At 39.5% G+C, this 24,696-nt stretch overlaps 1 protein-coding gene across 2 annotated transcripts in view; it reads right to left on the bottom strand.

Annotated features, from left to right (window-relative positions):
* The window catches only part of Kcnq5 (potassium voltage-gated channel subfamily Q member 5), a 557,372-nt gene that overhangs the window by 100,559 nt on the left and 432,117 nt on the right, over window positions 1-24,696 (bottom strand). For both annotated transcript variants that reach the window (XM_052745346.1, XM_052745345.1), the window contains exons 4-5: window positions 15,678-15,853; window positions 15,290-15,415 (exon numbers count right to left, since the gene is read on the bottom strand). In XM_052745346.1, coding sequence (XP_052601306.1) covers window positions 15,290-15,415; window positions 15,678-15,853 — 302 coding nt within the window. The remainder of the gene's footprint in view (window positions 1-15,289; window positions 15,416-15,677; window positions 15,854-24,696) is intronic.

The raw sequence follows: 24,696 nt of genomic DNA, 5'->3' as shown, positions 1-24,696 counted from the left end.
CATGAATTGAGAATATAGGACAAGAATTCCTGTAAACCCCTGACTTGAGGGGAGGCTTCCTAGGATGGACTTGTACATGTCTTAGGAGAAGTAAAACTGAAGAGGGCTTTATGATGGGTTGGTTCATCCAAGGAGGCAGAGGAAATGGAATCTAGGACACTTTTGCAGGTGTTATCCTTGTCAGGATGAACAGACAGCTCTTTTGTGGGAGATAATGTTGGCATCATGTAAACGGGGATGGGAATTGGGAAGGCTTTGACAATGTGTTTTATCATCCCAAAGAAGTTGGAAACTGGTGAGGAGAGCCAGAGGCCTAGGGGAGGGGAAAATGCTTGGGACAGTGAGGGTGTGGGAGGTCATCAGGTGCAAGTCAGCAAGATGCTTGTGGGTAGAAGAGCTCATCCAGGGCTTCAGAGAGGGAGTATGTAGTGACACCTAGTAGCCAATGGAGTCAACTGTCAGCTACATTAGTATGGAACTCTCAAATGTAATTCTTGATAATACCAAAACCAAAATTTTATTGTAAATTAAGTAACCATTGTTTTTCTGCCAAATACTTCAATTTTTTTTTGCAGTAATTTATTAATAATAACCCACTAAAAGAATGTTTCATGGTTTGGTCTTAGGAAAAATGTGACATTTCATGGTTTCTTTATGTTTATATAATATATTTGAATTTTTCTGCTATGTCCAGGTTCTCAGAGAGTAGAATTTAATGGACTGCTTCTAACTCTGCAGAATGGGACACAGCAAAGTGATTGCATTGTGTTTTATTCCAGTTACTTCTTTCTCTTCCAGCTGTGGTGATGGCAAGGAGATAGAATGTTGTAGATTCCGAGAAACTGGCCCAAGTGACCCTGAATTTTTGTGAAGTATTGGTCCCCCTGTCTGCACTGTGATTCAGGTTTTTAAACTGATCACATCCAGAAAACCTGGGGGAATCTGCTCTCAACAACTTCTTCCTCTCTGAATTCAAAGACACTCAGGGATTTTCTTGGTTGGAAGCTTAGGGACCTGTTGCTGCCAGGCATGGGCAAGCCCAGGATGGATCTTGCAACAGGGTAATAAGTTTATTCCCTTTGTATCAGGGAAGGCCTTGGGGAGAATTTCTTTAGTTTCTTTGTCAATACTGTGTTCCTTTCACTTCTGTGGATGTAAAGGAAATGATGATTCTCACATTGTGAACAGGAAGGTAGTGCCATACAAAATAATTAAGTCTTATAAAAGTAGAAGGGAGGAATTCCAGGGAAGAAGAAAGGGTAGATGGGTGGCAGAAGGAATAAGTGGGGTGCAAATATGATCAAATGATCAAATAACAGTATATGCATGTATGAAAACATCCCAATGGAATATACTTTTTCACACAATATATTCCAATAAAGGAAGGAAATGAAACCTTGAAGTTTCTAAGGTGCACTTTACAATGAAAAGATAACTTTTCTCTAGGAATTCATAATAACTTGTCTGACTGATGTAGCTACCAATATTCTAAGACAAGGACTGATACATTCTCTAAAACTAACATTATATAAGCCTGCATCGGTATTCAATGACTTTCTGGTTCAAGTGAAGCTGCCCTCTAAGTATCAGCAAGTTTATCTAGAACAGCACAACCATGCTATATGTGACAGGTAATCTCTGTTGTAAACTTGACCAGACTTAGAATCACCTGGGAGATTGTGTGCAGCACACCACTGTGTATATCCATGAGTCTGCTTTGTAAAGGTCACCTGAGGTGGGGGGAAGAGTCACCCTGAGTGTGGGTGGAATCATTCTGTGGGACCAAGAAAAAGGAGATGGGAAAAGTTGAAAGCGGTGCTGTGGGATGGTCTGTATGTCAAGTGTGTTGCTGATTGGTCAATAAATAAATCACTGATTGGCCAGTGGCCAGTCAGGAAGTATAGGCGGGACAAGGAGGAGAATAAAGCTGGGAAGTGGAAGGCTGAGTGAGAGAGTCACTGCCAGCCGCCACCATGACAAACAGCATGTGAAGATGCTGGTAAGCCACGAGCTACATGGCAAGATATAGATTTATAGAAATGGATTAATTTAAGCTGTAAGAACAGTTAGCAAGAAGCCTGCCACGGCCATACAGTTTGTAAGCAATATAAGTCTCTGTGTTTACTTGGTTGGGTCTGAATGGCTGTGGGACTGGCAGGTGAGAAAGATTTGTCCTGACTGTGGGCCAGGCAGGAAAACTCTAGATACAAAGTGATGACTTTGTCTTTCTCTGCTTCCAGGTTCATGATGATATGAACTGCTGAGCTTCTGGGTGGGCCATGAGATGAGCAGTTATTCTCTGCCACATGCTTGAACTGCCACAATGTTCTCCTCAAGTCTACTGGGTCAAGTGACCATGGAATAAATGTGCTGAAACTGGGACTCAAACCTTTCGTCCTTTTAAGCTGTTCAGTCACAAACAAGTGAACTGTAACAAGTATCCTTGGCCGCTGTGCTAGTGGCAGCCAGATCACCCTTTCCACAGAGACAAGACACAGAAGCCATCTTGATGCTTAGCATCCCAGGCTTATGCTAAACCATAAAACATTTCAGCCAGGCCCAGTAATAACTCATTTCATGTAGGTTCAGAGTCATAGAAATGGAAGCCCCTGCAGAACCCCACAGATACCAGCTCTCAGAGCATTTAGGGGGATCCTAGAGCAACAGCTTCTTTTGGAGAACCTGGACTAGCTGCATGACGGGTTGTCAGGGGCTTTGAGGAAGTTGCAATTGGACTTCAGAGGTGAATTGGGTGATGGGGCAGTTGATTTGCTTTCTGGAAAAGTCTTCATTTATCTCTAAGATCCCAGCAGTGTTCTGATTGTTTGGTATGGTAAGATGACTTCTTCTATCATACCACATCTTTTCCATACTGAAACCATCATCACACAGAATATTTCAGCAACTCTCAGTCATAAGGGCAGATGGCAGCTATTAATTATAGTATACAATTAACATACTGATTTGGGATGCTTGAAGTTTTAAAAAGCATTGATTTTAGAAAAACTAAATCTAATGGTGGAATACTTCCATGACAGAAACAATAAATAAGGCACCTCTTTTAAATGTCAGTCTCTTTAGAGCAAAAATCCAACATCAAATTAATAATATAGTTCCTCCTTTGGAGATACCCTGCCAACCCATGAGTTGTGTAATTCCTTGTGAGCCCTTTATGTGCATCCTAAAGAGGATGCAAGGCTTGAGCACAGTGTAATGGAGCTAGAATCAGATCCAACGCCTCTGTTCATCTTGAGTGAGTCATGAGGATGCTTCATAGTTGCATACAGGCTTGGTGGGTGGGGGTGACAGGGATTACTAGGTGGGTTCAGGATGATAGAGAGAACTAAAGTATGGTTGGCTAATAGGTTCTGCTTGTACCAAGACATTTTGGGTAATTCCTGAATGAAAGAATTTCATTCTTTTCTAACACACACAACGTTAAAAGTGAATCAATTTTTTAGAGTTTTGCTTTGCACAGCAAATATATTTTAAAGGAATGAGTTGAACTATAGTGCAGCATAATCAATGAAAATCTTCTTCTGAGAGAGTCTTGTTATTCTTTGTAGGTGAGATCACTTTCTGATATTATATTAATGTGTGGTAATACGCAGAGAAACTTTCCTTTTTTCTTCCCTAACTGGGGAACAAATCCAAGGTCTCGCTCACACAGGCAAATGGTCTGTCTCTGGGTCATCTCCTCAGTTTTAGAGAAGGCTCTGTAATCAAAACTTCTATGACAGCTAGTTGTCTACCTAGAAGTTTGATTATAGCACACTATCACAAAACTAAATTATACATATATAATATATATACTAAATATTTTATTGTTCCCTAAAACACATACAGGTATATTCACTTCCTGACATTCTTCGTGAAGAATTGGGATTCTAGTTCATATTTTATTTTCATAAATCTGACCTATAATGCATCCCTTTTTGATGTTTTTAAAAGTTATGTTTTAAAAAAGATTTGTTTATTTTATTGTAGGCATGTAAGTATTTTACCTGCATGCATGTATGTGTGCGTACCATATGTGTGCCTGGTGTTCAAGAGGCCAGGAGATACCAGATTTGCTCTAACTAGAGTTACACAATGTTGTGAGTAACTATTCAGGTGCTGGAAATTAAGCCTTGGCCCTCTGCAAGAACAACATGTACTCTAAATCACCTATCCCCCACCAAGTTATGTTTATCTATTATTTATCTATCTATCATCTATCTGTCTGTCTATCTATCTATCTATCTATCTATCTATCTATCTATCTATCTACCTACCTTTTATTTATCTGTGTAGCATTAACTCGAGTCTCATGGAGTGATAAGAATATAGAGAGTCCCTAGTTATGGAGGCTTCCCCCTAAACAGAGTTGTGTGTTCGCACTTGGTTTTACAGTAATAATATTTTAGTATTTTGCAGTTTTTGAGCTTCTATAAAACATTCTATTCCACTTTCATAAACCATCCATCTGTCTGTATAATCAGTCTGCATTATCAGTGTGCTGGCTAGTTTTGCATCACCTTGAATGTTGCAAACTGGAGTCACCAGAGGGAGGAGCCTCCATTGAGAAACCGCCTCTATAAGATTAAGCTGTAGGCTAACCTGTTTCTTAATTAGCTATTTGGGGGCGGGAGGGTCCAGCCTGTTGTAGGTTGGTGCCACCCCTGGGATGATGGTCTTGGATTCTATAAGAAAGCAGGCTGAGCAAGCCAGTAAACAGCCCTCATCCATGGCCTCTGGCATCAGCTCCTGCCTCCAGGTTCTTGTCCTCTTTGAGTTCCCGTCCTGACTTCTTTTGATGAAAACCTGTGACATGATGTGAAAGTGTAAGCCAAATAAACCCTTTCCTCCCTAAGTTTCTTAGGTCATGGTGTTTCATCACAGACTATGACAATCAGCTTTTTCAATAATATGGAATTAACCATGCCTTGATAGTTCCAAATGCAAGAACACTGAGAGGTGATACTGACTCTTAACAGGTATTCAAACAATGACAAGAACTGAGTTCTGTGGGCCTTAAGGGTATGTTTAGTGTGTTGTAGATCTCTGTTAATATGCTCATGGGGGATGTGAGTGTTGGACTCTCTGGTCAGTCAGTGAAGACAAGGTAAGTTATGAGATCACCTATTCAAATTCCTAAATGAATAGTTACATGTGTAGGCAAATATGTGGAATACAATTTTGTTTTCTCATATACAATTTTGAGCATTAATTTTTGCATATATATATGATGCAGATTAGGAGATATGGCCTTTTGGATCATTATATGGAGCATAATTCCATTTTGACCTAGTTACAGAGTTTACAAAAGATACGCTGTTAATATGCTAAGTGGAATAAAATCTCATAGAAAAATGTCTGTGATTCTTACTTGTTGACTTTTGAATAGTATATTTCTAACACTCAGAGATCATCAAACTTTAAATTTACTCTGAGAAACTGATGAACTGCTGGGCAAAGTGGCACATGCCAGTGACTCTAGCCATTGTGAGGCTGAGGTAGGAGTATGGCTGTAAGTTCAAGGCTAGAATGGGCTACACAGCAAGATCTTGTCTTGAAAAACAAAGAACAAGAAAAAGAAAAATAAAATTAATCAAGCAAATAAACACAAAGTTAACAATTCTAACAAAAACTCTCTGGTATCTCTTTCCACGCTTTTTTAGGCTGAATGTCACTTTCTGAAGATTCTGCCTGTCCCCACACCTCACAATCTGACCTGGATGGTGGCAGATACAATCTCTGGCTGTAGAGTAGCAGGTAGACTAGGGTCAGAGGGCACATGGATCACTTCCCCTATTGCCTGTCTTTGGCAGGCCTCAAATCCTTGTTGGTTTGGGCCACCTCTTCAGCTACATTTACTCTAAGTGACTGAACAGATGAGAACAGTCCAGATAAGTTCTTGCTGTGTGATGTACTCACCAAGTTGCAGTCGTACAACTGAGAACACATATTTTGTGAAAGCCTGTGGTCTGAAAACTGTGGCTTAAAGGTATAATTGTGCGAGGTAGAGTTGAAAGTACCTTATAATGTTTAGCAAATTCTTTTTTAGGGATATTATTCCAAAGCAAATGCAAATTCTGGTAGAAATTTTCTGGATTCAAAAAAAAAAAAAAAAAAAGAATGGAATATTAGAGCTGAGCCTGGTGGTACTTGTCTATAATCCTAGTACCTAGGGGATTGAGGTAAGCAGATCATAAATTCTAGGCTAGCTTGGGGTTACCTAGTAAGAACCTGTTTCAGAAAAGCAACAGACTAGTGAGGTGGCTCAATGGGTGGGTAACAACGCTTTCAGTGTAAACCTGATGACTTGAGTCTGATCCACAGATGCTAAATTTGAAAGGCAGATACAGGGATCTGTGTCTGTAATACCAGGATCCCTACGGAATGATGGAGATGGAGATAGGAGAATCACCTGGAAGTTCATAGCCAGCTAGCCTTGAGTACACAGTGGCAGAAACAAAATAGACCCAGTCTCAACAAGGTAGAAGAGAACCAACTCCTGAAAGTTGTCTTCTAACCACGCATATGTGGCATGTGCATCCCTGTACCTACAGACACATACCATGCACAGACAGGATAATAAATAAGGCAACAGTTACAAAAGCAACAAACAAAACAAAGTAACAACAACAACATAAACAAGAATGGAAGATGCTATGGTCAAATTTAGACACTATTAGACTAGAGTGTTTCTCTCTCAAGTTGCTTAATTCCATTAGAAAAATAATTTTTCTTCTCTTTCCTTCAGGGAAGAAATCAATGAACATTCCTTGACATTATTACAAAAACGTAACTATCAATACTAGATTTTAGCTAATGCATTCATGTGAACAAGTTAAGAATAGAAGGTTGGCATTTCACAGCATGGCATAATTTCTTATAACAGGGTCTTTGAAGAACAACAACTCCTTTAGCAGTATCAATAACATCCTCCTTTACTCTCCCTTCAATCTCCTCTCCTTCTTTCTTTCCTTCCTTTTTACCTCTTTTCCCATGAGCACCTGATTTCAGAGAATGCTCCTAGAATCTGATAGTTATTTTGGGATTTGTGCTATTGACTCAGAAAGGTTTTCTCTGGTTTAAACATCAGAGTGTCCTGTAGTGGGTAGCATCATATAATTTGGATTCTTCTGTTAGCATTCAGATTCGCCCCTTGGGGACCCAGCCAATAAGCAGAAAATACCTTGGCCCGCCCAGAGTCCTGACAACCTCATCCTATGTAAAGTCCCCTTTATGAGGAAACCCCTCTCCTTCCTTCCCCCAGGAGTTCTTGTCTGCACCCTCTCCCTCTCCCTTTCCTGATTCCCCTCCCCTCCCCCTCTCCGACCCCCTTTCTCTCCTTCTCCCTCTCTCCTCTCTCTTCCCATGAGGTCACTGCACCTCAGCACCTCATCTCTTCCTCCCCCCATCTCCCTTTCCCTTCCCTTAATAAAACTTTCCACGTGAGTGCTGCCCACATGGTGTCATGTCCCATGTGCCCCCCCCCCGTTGTGGCTGCCACCTGCTGTGACCACCATCTGTGGTGTTTGCCTGGCAAGTCTCTTTCTCATCCACCATGGGGCCCCTCAGCTCCAACCCACCAAAGTCTCCTCCCGCCCTTTTACAAAATCTTCTATGGCAGGTTCCTTGGGATATTATCATTCATAATTTTTTTTCAAGCTTGAGGTAAACTGTATAATAATAATAGTAATGACTGATATTTCCCTAGTGTTTGACAAACCAGCTCTGTGTCCTAATCTCATTACATGCACACAGTTGTTAATACGACTACCTCTATTATATGTATAGGAAATGATTTCTTAACAGCAATCTCCATGGACTAAGAGACGACTTAGGAGATAAGAGACTACTACACAAGCACACGAGGACCTAAGTTCAAACCCCCAGGACCTGTGTGAAAATCTGGGCGTGGCCGTATATACCTGTAGCCCCACTGCTGTGGAGGTTGGAGACAGGGGGATTACTGTGGCTCCCTGGCCATCAGCCTAGCTCCAGATTTAGTGAGAGCTCCTATGTCAATGAAATGAAGCAGTAAGTGGTAGAACAGGACACCTGGTATCCTCCTCTAGCTTCCACACATGGGTTTCCATATTCGCACACATGTCCACCCACATACTGTTGAAATAAAACAAATACTAATGCCTCAGCAAATCATGGTGCTGGGTCTAGAACTCTTGTCTCTTGAGCATACTTCTTCTTCTTCTTCTTTTTTTTTTTTAAAAAAAAAAGCAGCGTGTGCCAATGCCTGTAGAATAATACTATCGAAAACACGTGTACAGACACAGGTATGGGATGGCATTCTTAAAGGATCAGGATTGTTAATGATGAATTTCCTCAAGAGCCTTAAGAGCAGTACACTTCATAAACACATGCTGTTAAGGTAAGTGTGAGACTCAGAGGTGCTTAGAACCAGGTTTGGGGTGGGTGGCTGGGGTGTGTGGGTGGATGGTAGCTGAGAATGTTCTTGAATCATTAGGAGCTGCTCTGTTGATTCTTTTAGGCTAAATAAAGCTCTGCCAGCTTTAGGTAATGCATCGACAGTAAAAACCAATCATTTATGTTAACTCCACGTACTGGTACTAATTTGGGAAATGATACTTTGTACAATGATGCAGAAAACACTTTTACTGGTGAATCTAAAATAAGGAGGGCTGATTCTCTGAAGGTCGACTGGTATTACCAAGGACATTGGTATCCTTGTTCATTTCACGTGTATCTTACTTTCACATAGATTTGGGATGTGCGATACATTGAATACACCTTACACTATATTGCATATAGAAGCCGTCTGTATGACTTGCTTTATGAAGTCTGTAGGATTATTGGCATGGATTCTGAGACTTGACTTGGCTGATACAAATTCTTCTGTATGTCTGAAATAATCTCTTCATGGACACAGTCTCAAATGGAATCTGTATTCAGATGCCATTCTATCTGCTGTTAGACAATATAGTCCTCCTATCCGCCGTTATACACATTAAAAAACATAACACAGGCTTCATTACAGGGAGAGGAGTAAATAAAAAAAAAAAAGTGCTCTTCAAGAACAGGCCATTATCAGGAAAAAAAATACCTACTTCAGGAAAACTAGATTGGAAGTTATTTCAGAATAAATCTAAAGTAAATCAAAGGCGAAAAAAATAACAGGAAGTGGGGGAGATGATAACAGAAAATAACTTCAGATAATCTTATTCTTAAATTATTTCTGAATAAATCTGGGGCAACTGAAAAAGAAGAAATAGTGCTAAGAATAATATATATATATATATGATATATGAATATATATATTCTCATGGAGCTCTGGTTAGCATTCAGGAGACCCTGAATTCCAGGAGCAAGCAGCATCTCAGCTTGAGTTAGTCTGTTCACCCTTCCTCCACTGTCTGCAACGTCACCCCCTCCTCCACTGCCGCAGCATCACCCCCTCAATTGCTACTGTAGAGCCCGAAACTTTTCATCACAACATCCGATTCTCAAGCCCCCTCTCTGCTCACACTGTGTGTCTGCAATGAAGAATAGGGTTCTCCTTTGTTCTGTTGTTTGGGCAGATGGTTCTTTAACATCCTCAAGAGCAATGTCCACACTCAAAACAGCTACCATCCATGTCTGTGAACTTGCTGTGGTCTTGGCACCCGATCTCGTGTATCTGTTATTTCACACAATGAGGTGGGCACATCATTTGTTCCTTAGCATGGAATTGTGTTCAGGGATCATATTGGCATTGATCACTGCTGATCATCTTCCTGTATCCCTAAAAGTTGATGTTGGAGACAGCCCTCCCTATCTTAGAGCAAGGACCTTTACTTTTAATGCTTGGAATTTACTGGGGCACTGTATTTGTAGATAGAACACAAATTGGAGTTTGGTATTTTGTGGTGATACTTTGAACTCTTACTAAAAATAATTTTCCTTTCCATAAAGCCTAGAACCAAGAAACACTCCAGTTTAGGGTGGTCTCATTTCCCCATTTAATCTATATACTATAGAGTTATTAAGGTGCCCATGATGTGCAATATGGAAAATTTCAACTAAAAATTACCTAAACAAATTTTCCACAAAGGTCTTCAGTGACACATAATAAGTGGTACAATCATCTAAATGTATTTAACACTAAGATCTAGTATATGCCGTTTTTGTAATGAATAGAAATAATAATCCCTCTTATTTACTTTTTATGTTTTTTCAAGCATCAGACAACTCCATTAATGAGTCAGCCAATATAAACAAAACTGCTTTAAAGTCACAAGCCTTTATTGTCATTCCTAGAAGCTCAGCATGTTGGAAGATCTTTTTATTTTTTTACTCTGATTATCAAGGCTAGATTTTTTAAAAAATGAAAACATAATTAGGCCATTTAGAAACCTGTAAAGTACAGGTTAAACACCAGTCAAAACAGTTTTATTGAAGTGGAAATCATTGAAAATCTGCTGCTTCTCCCCGCAAATCACAGAGATGACCTTTGAAAGCCTGTTTTGTGTGTCGTTCTGGAGGAGAAGCTCGCTGGTGACTAAGCGAGAGTATATTAAGAGTTTCCCACACACGGTTTCACACACAACACAGCAATTTGTATTGGTAATAAGGAGAAAAGGGAGAAGAATGGAAAGAGAGATAAAAAGCTGCCAGGCTTAATTCACCAGTGACTGCATCTCAAAGGGAAGAAGGTGCCCTGAGTACCGCAATTAATTGAAATATATTTGAATTATCCAAGAGAAGCAAACAATAAGCCCGAATCCAGACTGCTGCAAACAGGCTGGGGTATAGATTGCCTTCTCTCACTCAGTTTAATACTTTACTGCACCATGAGTAACAGGTTTTCATTTTCCCTCTACAGAGTGGAGGTATTTCAAGAGTGTCAGGTCTCTTTGTGCTTGCTCTCCATCCTTCTCTTTCCAAAATGCCCAGTGTTTCTTGTGTGTAGGGAGGAAGAGTTGGAAATGAAGCCATTTTTGTTAAATTAATATTGTGAGTTAACATACAAAGTGACGAGTTTCATCGTGGCATTCTTTCTTCTTCTATCGTGTAGCACTTCTCATGCACATGTCATTATATTTTGTTCTTCATCATTCCTCTCCCCAATTCCTTTGATACCCCAGCTGTGTTACTTTTTCTGGTCATCTTTCTTCCCACGAAGAGCCCCCCTCTCTGCTCTTATGTCACACGTATACCGTCACTCTCTCTTCTCCCTACCACTTGCATACAATCTCTTTCTCCCCTCCCATGGTTCTCGACCTACTTTCATGGGGCTAAGGGTGCACATGTGCACGTTGTGTGTGAGCACATATATGCACGTGCGCACGCGCGCGCGCGCGCGCGCACACACACACACACACACTTATATCTAGACTTCCCATACTAGAGAAAACATGCACAGCTAGTCTGATTTCTATTAGAGACTAGGAAGAGTACAACAATAAACAAGAGTGTGCATGTGTCTCCGTGGTGTGTTGACTTAGAGTCCCTGGGCTATATACCCGGTAGTGATATAGCCCTTGTTTTAGTTTGCTGAAGAAATTCCACAGTGATACCCACAGTGACTCTCCAGTATCCATTCCCACCAACAGTCTATCTGTCTTCCTCCTCCCCACCTCCACACTAGCATTTGCTGCCATTTGTTTCCTTGACGATAGCCTTTCTGAGTGAGGTGAGAAAATCCCAGAGCAGTGTTCATTTACATTTCCTCTATGGCTAAGTTTTGAATACCTTTTCAAGTACCTATTGGCTATTTGTATGACTTCTCTTGAGAACTGTCTGTCTAGTTCATCAGTTCATTTATTGACTGGATGGGATTTTGGGTGAATTTTTACAGTCTATGTATTTTAGATGTTGATTTCCTGACTGACGTGCACTCAGCAAAGTCTTTTTTCTTATTGTGTAACCCGTCCTGTTACCTAGTGGTTCTGGAAACTGATCCATTAATATAATAGTCTACTCGGTCACCAGCATAATCTTGGAGACATGTATTCTGATAATATTTGTTTGTTTGTTTTTCCAGACAGGGTTTCTCTGTGTAATTGCCCTGCCTGTCCTGGAACTTGCTTTGTAGACCAGGCTGGCCTTGAACTCACAGAGATCTGCCTACCTCTGCCTCCCTAGTGCTGGTATTAAAGGCCTGTGCCACCATTGCCTAGCTCTGATAACATCTTTAAAAGCCTAAAATTTAGATGAATGTATCTCTAATTTTTATTTAATCACTACTATACAACCAAGAAATACATGAAGTTCTGCTTAATTTTGTCCTGACAAATTTTCATTGTCTCTGACAGGAGTTCTAGGTTACATGGATGACCTTTGGATGAGCAGTGGACAAACCTAACTTACATCCGTGTTCCACAAAGAGTAAACACAAACCTACCAGTGCTTCAGTCACAGTTTAAGATGGTGATATGTTCCTAGTTCAGCCAACAGCTCAAGAAATATTAAGGGTGATTTATAAGTGAATTTTCCTTGGTGGAGAAAAAGGAGTGGAAAAAATTTACACAAATGGGAGAAGGGTGCCCTTTAGGGAGAAGGAGAGAGGTAAACACAAAAGAAAATGTGGGGGAGTGCAAACGGGAATAGCAGGATGCAAGTTATCTGAGCGAGGAAATAAGAAAATGGGGGGATTTTTAGGGAGGAGGATTTTTAGGAGGGTGGTAAGTACAGAAGGAAGAAAGGGTGGGTAAAATACCAATAAGGATTCTGAAGAAGCCACAAGGAATCATACTATTAACTATTTAGCTAAAAGAAACCTGTAACACATGTAATTTCATGTATAATATGCATACAGGGTTTTAATGGACTTTTCTCATCTGAGCCAAAGGTGCTCCCTCCCAGTGCCAAAGATCATATCACAAAAACTTCAATTCTGACATGAGAAAGTCCTCTTTTTAGTTGTCGGCTAGGGCTGTCCAAGAGACTTCTAAAACATGCAGCCTATTGCTGTTGCCCTTGGTTACATCCCGGGAGTGGAAGTTAAGTCCCAATTGCTGAAGACACCATGCACTTTAGAAACAGGGCTCAGGAACTCCTGAGCTGGAGTTGACTTGAATGCCCCCTCCCTGATGACTAGATTTGTTGGTAACAGAAGGCACTACACAAGCTTCCAAAAGGGGGAGGCAACCAACAGCCCTACCCAACTGTGATGCCTGTGAACCACTTCTACAGACCGGCATGGCACAACAACTCTTATGGGTACAGGAGTGGCATGCATACCTTGGTAGTAACCAACAGCTCTCCAACTGGACTTAAGTCCTGCTAAACAAGAGGGAAATCATTCCTGGTGCTGGAAACCTGGGAAACCTCTCAGTGCTAGTGACACCATGGTCATTGTAGGAGAATCTACAACTACTAACTTACTAAACCAGCATAACCCCTAACAACAATCTATAAACATATTTACTTATACCCAAAGGTAAGTGCAGTCCTCACCTCTCATCAGAGAATCTTCTCTTTGCAACAGATGGAGATCACTACAGAAAACCGCATCCAATCAAAATGCAGAGATGTGGAGCCCAGTCCCAGTGGACTCATCTACAAAACGTTCTGTGGGTTCAGGGAACAGTGCAGTAGAGGTGGTGGTAAGACCGTAAGAACCAGGGGATCTGGGAGTGTGCCGTGAGGCTGTATCTCCTAGTAATATCAGAAGCGATACCCGTACAGTCTCATCAACATTATTGTCCAAACAGGAGCTGAACAAGGACAACACCAATGGGCATGACAACGTAGATGGGGAAAAGCCCACCCTTTTGAGTGAGGCCTCAACCCTTCACAAAGAATTAGAGGCAACTGAGAAAAGCTGGGAGTGGAGTGGGAGAGATGGCTTTCCCCATGGAAGAGCACATTCACTGGTTGTCTAATACCAAATGGTCAGCCCTGAAAACGTACATGCAAATAACATTATATGGACTGAGCAGGTAATGTTTGGGAATGTATATACACATGCAATAACAGTTAATGAAAAAAGAAGCCATGGATTTGAAGGAGAGTCAGGAGGGATACATGGGAGGGTATGGAGGAAGAAAATGCAAGGGAGAAATGTTGTAATTATAATCTCAAGAATGAAATAAAAACATTTTTTACACTATTATAAATTTTGTGTATTTCCATGCAACTCCCTTTTGGAATCTCATAAAGGTAGAAAATGAAAAGAAATGCAATTTTTATGCTGTATACAGTACTCTTGCATACTGTAAGCTTCTTATTAGGGTGTAAGTTCCAAATGACTGTTTGCAAATTCTTTACCATGCAGGGAAAACTTTTACCTGAAAGGAAAAATGCTTTATTCACAGCACACCCTTTCCTGACTATTGGAGTCTACGTCTTCATGACTTTTGAGCTATCCTACAACTCTGTAAGTTGTAGATAACACATAGCAGTATAAAATAATTTTACCTTTTCTACACGTAAGTATATTATGTCTAGTGGCTGTTCACCGATCTGTTCCCCATGCTGTGAAAGCAGCCACATTTTCCTCCATCTGTCCTTGTGTTTCACTATCCCAGCATTTAGTAATTCTTTGTGCTTTGATCAGGACTCTGAACTGACTATGACACTTCACTGGTTTCTTCATTGGTATATTTCAAATAATGAATTAAGTGTAATAGGCGGAATGCATTTATTTTCTATTTGTCTGACAGTTGCAAGTTCTACTTGTTTGGAAAATATTTGTAACAATGCAAACGCAAATGGGATTTTTGAACGGAACATTTTATGATGAGGTATCCACGGTCTCTGCACAGGCTATTTCCCACCTTCTCTTTCTTGATTGACTGATGCATTTAATTCTTCTCACTTTGTATCAGCTGCTATTCGATATTTTTGTTCTGTTATTTTTTGAAAGTTTTGTACTGTGCAGCCCAGACTGGCCTCAAACTTGTCATCCTCCTGCCTCAGCCTCCAGAGTGCTGAGGTTATAGGCATGTGTCACCATACTTCTCCCATTCATTCTTTTGACAATCAAAAACCCCTTTTCTCCCCTAGAGTAATGAATCAATTTATCAGTTATCTATTTAAGTTTACACTAAAACAAATAATCCTGTTAACATTTTATATTTTCAAATGTGATATATTTTTTTCTTTGGAAACAACTGAGCACCCGAAAAATAGAAATGATAATTTATGTGTAAATTTAATTTTGTTTGCTCAAAAAGGCACAGAAACCCCTCAGATCTCATAATAAATACCATATATCTCCACAGCCATCCCCTTTTGGAAGTTAATATTTTCATTGAGACCATTCACTGAAAACCATTTTGTTATATTCAGTGGCAACGTTTCATAATAGCCAATAGATTAAAAACAGACTTATACTTACTGTTCCCCACCAGAGAGCATCTGCATATGTAGAAAACTCTTTATTGGCATCCTTTTCCACCAGGTAGACAAGGAAGGATGAAAAAATAAGGACGAGAAATCCTATGTACCAAGCTGTGATTAATTCCTAGGTATAAAAGGAACGAAACATTTTAGAGGTTAAAAAGAATCTCTGAAAAGGGAAATAAGAAATCTATGTACAATTCAATCATTTTCCTACTTCTAGGAAGCATATAAAGGTTTTTTAAGTAATGCATTATGTACCAGAACCCCAAATAGCTTGAGCCACAGTCTGAAGTAACTGCCCATGTTAAATTTATTAAACATTATTGTAATCAATGGAATATTTTCAAGAATTTTGCTATGTAGTGCAGAGAGAAAATTTTTACCTTGCTGTGAGCGTAAACCACCGAGCCCAGCAACTTCCAAGTGCCTCCCCTTCTGTCCATGCGCACCATACGCAGGATCTGTAGGAACCGGAGACTTCTGAGCGCTGATGTGGCAAAAATATTACCCTGAGTTTTTGCAGAAACAACTGCTATTGAAGCGATAAGAACAATGGTATCTGAAAAAAACAGGTGGAGACAGCTATAAGTCCCATGACTAATAAATACATTTTATTTCTCAATAAAAATTTTTCTGAAAAGTTAATGCGCATCAGTTTGAGGCAAAAGTAAACAGAACTGAGCACCCAGCCTGACCTACCAGCACTTAGGTGCCTATTGACTGCAGAGTGACAAGGCCCAGAACACGACCTACCTGTCACTTTAGCTCTGGTCCCTTGACCACTCTGAGTTACACTTTTCCCTGTACAATTTTGAATCACATAACCTTCAACAATTGGACAATGGCCTCCAGAGAGTTCAGTGTCTTGGGGAGCTGCAGAGTTATAAGGCTCTCTTTCACAATAACTCCACTTTCATTAATTCCCTAGTCTGCAGCAAAAACTCCCAACTCAGCCCCCAACACCATGGCTCTGGATTTCTGGTTGACAGGATGGAGGAATCTATGCACCCAGGAAATGTCCTTGCTTGGTGTAATAATGTTTCTTATTTATTGTTTTTGCCAAACAACATAGCATCCTCTCTGCGACAACTGTTCTCTCCTGTCGGAGAGTCTGCCATTGTGCCTACTGTTTAACGAAGGTCTCCAGTAATGTGAATACTCAGTGCTCTGAGTATGCTCTTTTAGGTGAAAGCTTGGAGTACAGATCAAATATTACCTCTGTTGCAATACAGTATACAACTATGCACCGTGTGCTTTGCATGGAAATGGATACTTAATGTTTGATGTATTGCCATTGGGCTTAAAAATATCAGCTCTTTTGTAATTGAAACAGGCAAAAAGCAGTTAGCAAAGGCGTAGAAAAGACAAAGAGGACTTAATCACTTGAAAGTAAATCTATAGGTGGTAGGAAGAGGATTTTGAGGTAGTGATAACAAAGAGAAAAAGAATGGCATCCTTTGGCAATTTTAGTATTCACTTGTCTTTAGCATCCTCAAGTCAAATTTGCTTTTTGCTTCAAGTAGGTTGTGCATGACTCCAAGGCTGAGTTCTGCTCCGTGGGTATTGGGTGTGGCATTTGAAATGTTTCTACGATCCTCAGGAATGAGGGGTGAATAAATGTGTCTTCTTCATTCCATTTTTCCTTCGAGATGATGGGACCATTTTGTATAAATTGACAGGAGCCATCTGAGTAATTCTCCTGATGCTCCTTCTTAGGTCATTGGTTGGAGAGAAAGGTCAGTGATTGGTGGTGCAATGAGTAGCCATAGGGCTTTTCTCGTCAGACCTAGACTCTACCCTGTGAGGAGGTGCCTGAGGGCACCAAAATGCATCCTTGAGTTTGTGTTCTTGAGAAGGTACTAAATGTGCTGATGTAGACACCAAAGACATATTTTAAGTGAGTAGAAGCTATCTGCAAATGTGCTATGTAATCTTATATTAGAAAGCATGTTCACCAATTAGTGTAGGCTAGGAAAGCACATGCAAATTTGCATAGGTTATCACCATTAATTAGCTTCAAGGAGTAGACAATCAGGTGATATTAGGAATGGGAACATTTTATTTTCCAAATTATGTATTTCTACAATGTTGGGGTTTTATTATACAAATATCTATTTTGATAACAGAAAACAAACTGAAAAAGTTCTATGTACACGGAAGCCACGGTGTTCTCCATTTGGAGACTCTGTAGCAACAGTGACTTAAAGGAGACACTGATTTTATGACCCTAGTGGATGTTTTTGCTTTTATTGTATTGTATTCTTGCATATCACCAAGTACACACTCCGTTATTTATGTACTAAAGTACTCAAAACACTGGAAATAAGTAAATGGCTAGTAGCGCTGCACAACATACAGCAAACAAAACTGATTTTCATGCCTGGCATTTTCTATAATTTTAAGACTGGATTTTTTAAAAATAATTTTAAATTGTGTGTGTGTGTGTGTGTGTGTGTGTGTGTGTGTGTGTGTGTGTGTGTGTCTGTGTGTCTGTGTCTGTGTGTCTGTGTGGAGTTATGTGTATGTGAGCGAAGATATCCACAGAGGTCAGCAGGTACTGGATACCCAGGAGCTGGATTTACAGGCAATTGTGAACCACCCACCTCGGCTGCTGGGAACCATACCTAGTTCTCCGTGAAGCAGCATGTGCTCATTACTGCTGCACAATCTCTCTAGATGCCAAATTTACTTCTGAAGTTTTTTTTTCTTTTTTAAAGATTAACTTACTTTTATTTTACAGGTGTGACTGCTTTGGCCTCAGGCATGTCTCTGTACCACATGAGTGCCTGTTGCCCACAAAGGCCAGAAGAGGACAGGAGAAATCCTTGATCTGGAGTAACAGATGGTTGTGAGCCACCATGTGGATGCTGGGATCTGAGCCTGGCTTCTCTGCAATAGCAGCAAGTTTTCTTAGTCACTAAGTCCTTTCTCTAGCTCCACAAACTTATCTTGTCATGGAACCTATTAATTAGAAATTGTACAGATCTCATTTTCCAGATGAAGGCATGAGGTGTGGAATGAATATACTGATTTTTTTTTTTAAATCAACCATCAATCCGTTAGACTAACACCTCCAAAAGCAGGCTATGAAGTTAGCACATTACAGGAAAACCAGAGAAAGTAAAATGAACACTGTCGGTTTGAAGAAATTTTAAGATTAGTCACACAGTGAATCATACTCTAAATGTCTGAAGTCACAAAATATGCAAAGGTAACTGCAGATTGGATTCAATACTCCCATTGTAATTCCGGTCAGAAGAGGAGGTCAGAGTTCAGTAAAATGAGCAACCAAATGGCAGGGAGCACGCTTATGTTTTTTTTTTCTCTCAGTACCACCCACAGCATTTCCTAGGCTAGTATGGAAGTTGGGAGTAATTTTTACTTGTATCTATTACATTTGTTGTCTGTTAGTTTATAGAATGGAATTTTCCACAGGATTGCACCACAATTTTTTTGTTTGTTTGTTTTTTTTTTTTTTTTTTTTTTTTTTTTTTTTTTTTTTTTTTTTTTTTTTTTGGTTTTTCGAGACAGGGTTTCTCTGTGTAGCTTTGCGCCTTTCCTGGAACTCACTCTGTAGCCCAGGCTGGCCTCGAACTCACAGAGATCCGCCTGGCTCTGCCTCCCGAGTGCTGGGATTAAAGGCGTGCGCCACCACCGCCCGGCTTGTTTGTTTTTTTATTTGTTTTGTTCTCCACCTTTTAGGTAGCCCAAGAACTTTTTTCAGTCTCCTAATTAATTCTAACAGTACATGAAATGTGAAACTTATAGAGCAACCGTAGATAAACAAACACATAAATGTACCTTATATAATATATCTCGATAAACAGACACATAAATGTAGCTTATATAACATACCTCATTAAGATTTATAGTTCAAGACTGGTGAGATGGCTAGACAGGTAAAGATATTTGCTGCCAAGCCTGAGGACCCAAATTTGATCCCCAGAACCCACATGGTGGAAGAATTGACTCCCACTAGTGGTCCTCTGACATTAACACACGTGCTGTGGCAACCCCTCCGATAAATAATAAATAAGTAATTTTAAACACCATATGAAACTTTACTACTTTGTAAGCTAATTAAAAATATAATTAAAAAATAGGAGTTGAAGACAGATACTTTACATGAATAGACAATGGTTCTCCAGAAGAACTGGGTTATTACATGAAATATCAGTGGCAGGCGTGGGATACATCTTTAACAAGTTTTTGGTAAGGGAGCACTTAAAAGTCCCTGAAACAATACAAGCTTTTGACATTGTTTCTGGCTGCTCAGCATAGCTAGCTGGAAAGACTCTATTGCTGAAGATACAATAGGTTTTGGTAGCAGGATATAGAGAATTCAAATTGGAACCGACATAAAAACTTCTCTTCTGACTAGCTTTCATAGTACTGGAATATGTTATGTAGGTCACTGGGAGAAAAAGAACATTAATGGTACCCTGTAGCCAACCCTATATCCTAAAATACTAACTTTCCAGGCAAAATGTGCTACTGGTACAATAGTTACTGGGGTAACCAACTGCTTTAGGCTTGGATGTGAGGCATGCTCTACAGGAAAGGGTTTATGTTTGGTACTATAAACTTAGTCAAAAGCTCATGGCTTAGGAAGTCTTATGCTCTAAAGAGGAACCAACTATTGTTTTGCTAAATGACATGTTGTTATACAGCCTTCTAATTATTTATGTTTTATGCTCAGAGATGAGTGCTGCCCTCAACTTTGGGCAGGGAAAATTCTCTTTTCTAGTCAGTCATTAATTCAGAGTTCCATCGTTGGTCAGAGTGTCAGAATAAATGACCCTTGAGTATTCAACCCAAAATGGGAAATCTATATCAACACCACTCAAGGATCACAGGGCATCACAAATGAGGGGATGGAAAGAATATATGAGCTGGAAGATGGGGAGGAGAGCTGCAAAGCACCTTGTTCTAGACACAACATGGCTACTGTAATCACAACCTCTCTGCAGCTATGGTTACCAGCCAAGATCAGTCAATAGGAGGATGAACTAATTGGACTCGGTTATTAACTACAAGGAAAGAAGAGGACAAAGAGGACAGACGATGTATGGAGGTGCCTAGGGGGAGTGAGATAGAAAAGTTAGGGGTTCCTGAGTAGAGTGGAAGGGGTTTGAGGGTGCATCAGATCAAGATTCATTGAATTGTTTCAATGTATGAATGTATGAAACAACTGAAACAAATATAAGATTCTGTTAAAAATATAAAGATATATTTTGAAACATTGGAACTTAGTATTTGGTGAAGTTACTCCATGTTAGTATAAGTAAAAGCTGCAGACAGCTCCTGCAGGCAAGTGATTAATTGTACACAGAATTATTAGAAGGTATTCAGATCCATTTGTTTATTGGTTTATGTATTAAGTAAGCAGTAACTGAGGACAAGAATCAACCCTTCTATTGCCTCCCAGGGGTCATTTGTAAGGGTTCAGAGACATATTTTGTTGTCACAGATGGGAGGAAGTTGATTTTGGTATCCAGTGTGTGTGTGTGTTTGTGTGTGTGTGTGTGTGTGTGTGTGTGTATTACTGTATTCAATCATTCAGATCATTCCATGTACACATTGAGAAATTGAGGATTGTAGCAATCAATAACCAAAGCTCATCATCTGTAAGTAGCAAAGATGATGCCGAACCTGTGCTGCTAAAAGCTGTATTACATCCGTCTTTGGCTGAGTAAAGACCAGGGCAGGATGGCAGCGGGGGAAAGAGAAGTGGGAGGTTGTGAAAGCCAAGTGCATAATGAATTAAGAATAAATCATTATCACCTAAAACATTGAGGAAAGATAGAATGCAGGGAGGGTAGAGCAGACATAAAATTATGCTAAGAACAGATGGTCTTTTTGAGGATGGATGAAGAGAAAATGGGGCTAGAAAAAGAAATAGAACAGCAAATAAAGAGTTCAAGACTGACTGCACGGGGGAAAAAAAAGCAAACCTGTAGGTCCAATGCTCACCTCTTCCAAGGAAAACGGATATGAACACCTTGGGAAATGCTGAAAGACCACTTAGTGATTCTAAGCAGCCAAGTGAGAATACAAATACAGACTAGTACTGTATTATGGAGGTGGCTCACAACATAGTACTGAGTCATTCAAAAAGATTTATCAGTGATTTTCTTTTTATTTCAGGCTTGAGGAAACTGCCAAAGATTTGAGCAAAGTAAAGTCTATAATGGTATTTAAGACATGCTGGGATGTGAAGGATCTTAGCAGACTCCTCTAATTCAGCTCCAGTATTGTGTAGTCAGCAAAATCAACATGACTCAATCTCTATAGATGGCATCTAAAGGAGATTAGTCGCCAAAAGCTCTCATTATGAGGCAGATTCACATGCAAAAGGACTGGATCATGGACCCAATGCCTGGGTTAAAGCAAGGACAGTTATATGTCGGTACTCGACAGGTTTTGCTTTGTTGCCGTGACTGCACAACATAAAGCATCTGTTAGGACTTAGCTTAATGGGAAGGAACTTGGAAGGACTGAGAAAAGCATGGCTGGATACTTCAACACTAGTAACTGTAAGAAGAGAGAAATTTTACAAGTAAGCCACCCGAAGTCATGGCTGGAGTCATAGACACTCTAAAGATGCCAGGCTTTTAAAATCCTTCCTAGATTCTTAGAAAACATTCAGAAATTTCAGAAGTTTCCCCTAATGCCATGGATTTCTCCCTTCTACTAAAAGTTCTTTTCATTTTTATTGTTTCTTGGAAAAATCAGAACAACAGCAAACAAGTAATCCTAAGGACAATATCACCCCTCACCTCCCTTTATGTTCTAATTCTTTGAGCTATTTCGAGTGGCCTTAAAATAACCTCAAATTTGAGTGATTTTTAAATGAAATATATATTTTAAAGTTATAAAATAAAAAATAGTCATTAAAACACCAAAATACTGTAAGTATGTAGAAGAGAGTAAATGAATTTATATCATCTATCAATTAATTAATGAAGTTTTTGCTTACTTTTGGTTATGCTATTAAAATGTTGTTGAAGTCAGTATATCTGTGAATCTATTTTTGATGGTTAATCTTTTTTTTTTGGTTTTCAAGACAGGGTTTCTCTGTGTAGTTTTGCGCCTTTCCTGGAACTCACTTTGTAGACCAGGCTGGCCTCGAACTCACAGAGATCCGCCTGCCTCTGCCTCCCAAGTGCTGGGATTAAAGGCATGCGCCACCACCGCCCGGCTCTATTTTTATTAAAAATAATTTCTTTCATTTTTGGAGATTATATAATTATATAATTTCTCCCTTCATTTTCCTCCCTCCAAGCCCTCCCATATATCCTTCTTTGGTCTCTTTTAAATTCATGGCCTCTTTTTTCATTAACCTGTGCTATCTACATATATGAATATATATATATATATATATATATATGTGTGTGTGTGTGTGTGTGTGTGTGTGTATGTGTGTGTACATATGCATATATACATATATATTCCTGAATACATAAATATAGCCTGCTCAGTCTGTAGAATGTTACTTGTATGTATGTTTCCAGGGCTGACCACTTGGGGAATTCTTTTAAAGGATATTTTTTCTAGATAGAGGATTGTTACATTCTAAATTTTGATTGATATCAGAATGCCCTCAAGATGATGGCACTAATTTTCATGAAAAATGTTTGAAAGCACTCATTTCTCTCTCTTTGCTAGTAAAAAGCAATATTAATGCTAACAATAATAGTAATAGATTAAATGCCCTTCTTATTATGTGATAAACATGTAGTTAAACTGTTCTAAGATGTCTACACCTAACCCTGTATATGATAAACCTTTACCAGTTGTAGGTGCGTGTGTGATTACAGATTCCTTGATTTCCCATTATTTTGAGTTATCCAGAATGACTTTATTCATTTTTTCCTTACTTTATTTTGGTTAATCTGTCTGCTTCTTTAGATAATGGATGATCAGGATTGTCTTTGTAACTGTCCAACACAGGAAACTTCTCTTCCAATGGAGAAAGCTACCCCTGAGAAGAGGGTGCCCATGCAGGGGCTTTATTTACCTTTTGTCCCTTCTGAATGGAATGATGATTCTAACTAATAGGAAGTGAGTGGACATGATATTTGCCACTTTCAGGCTGAGGGGAAGCTCATACAACTTATTGCTTCCTCTTTTCCTATGTGTCAGCTTCATGTTGTCATGAAGGATGTTCTGAGAAGCCATGTGCAGCTTGTTGTCAGCCTAAGTTATTGAGTGACTGTCTTGAGCAGTAAAGTCTTTATCACATTCTGCTTTGCAGCAGGAAGTACTTCATTAAACAAGTAGAACATTAATTTCTACTTTAAGTTACTATACCTTAAGGATTTGTATGTTGCAATAATTAGCATCACTCAACTGTTTTTATATTATCAAAAATAGATGAATGGAAAATAATATGGTATTTCCTTTCTATGAAGTAAGGAAGTAGGAGCAAGTATGGTGCCTATCCGTCTGGGTTCCAACCCTGGATGTGCCTCATATCATCTGGATTTCCTGAGTGAAGTTACTAAACCTTTCTGTGGCTCAATTTATTTATAAAATGAAGATACACAAGTATCTATGTCATGAAGTCCCTTTAAGGAAAAAATAAATGCTAGTGCATAATAAAGAGCTAATTTATTATTATTATTATTACAATTATTAGATAGATATCATTCAGTAATGAGATGTTCTATCATGTTTCAGAATATGAGATAAACTGTTCCCAATATACCACTATGTTGGAGAATTGATTTCACAGGAGGATACATAGGATAATTCTAATTTGCTTTACAAAAGGGTGTTATAATCTTATAGTCTATACACACCATACGTGTGTGTGTGTGTGTGTGTGTGTATGTGTGTGTGTGTGTGTGTGTGTGTATGTGTGTGTGTGTGTGTGTGTGTGTGTGTGTGTATGCTTCCATCTCAGTGGTGATTGTCTTTGGGTGGAAGTTTGTATAAAACTGTGGATGTGCATGCATCCAGTATGATCTAGAGCAAGCATGTATGTACTGCTCTTTTCGTGAAAAAGGGGAGAACTATATTTTTATTTTAGAGAAGTTATGGCTCAGGAAGGCTAACACATTGACCAAGGTAATTTATTTAGTCCGAGGTAAGGAAAGCGAAGGAAAATGGGTAAGCTTTACTGAGTAGCTCTGATGTATGAGCCTGTGAAGTGTGCTTAGTACACAGATCCTATTTCATCACTTCCCATAATTGTTCTCCAAGGAGGCCCAGAGGTTATCAATGTGGAGTTCCTACTTCTGCCCCTTGCTAACTGTGTGGCCTCAGCTCTATTAATCTTGCTGAGCCTGAGAGTTCTCACCTGTAAATAAGGAACAGAATCACTTTTCCCACAAGGCTCATGTAAGGATTAAATGAGATAGCACACATTAAGCTCTGTGTCTGCCTTAGTGTGCTTGG

Source organism: Peromyscus californicus, unplaced genomic scaffold (genome assembly GCF_007827085.1).
Source record: "Peromyscus californicus insignis strain IS unplaced genomic scaffold, ASM782708v3 Scaffold_19__1_contigs__length_69161282, whole genome shotgun sequence".
In the NCBI taxonomy this organism is placed as follows: domain Eukaryota; kingdom Metazoa; phylum Chordata; class Mammalia; order Rodentia; family Cricetidae; genus Peromyscus; species Peromyscus californicus.
The sequence above is the reverse complement of the archived record's forward strand: the minus strand, read 5'-3'. Positions and strand labels throughout refer to the sequence as shown.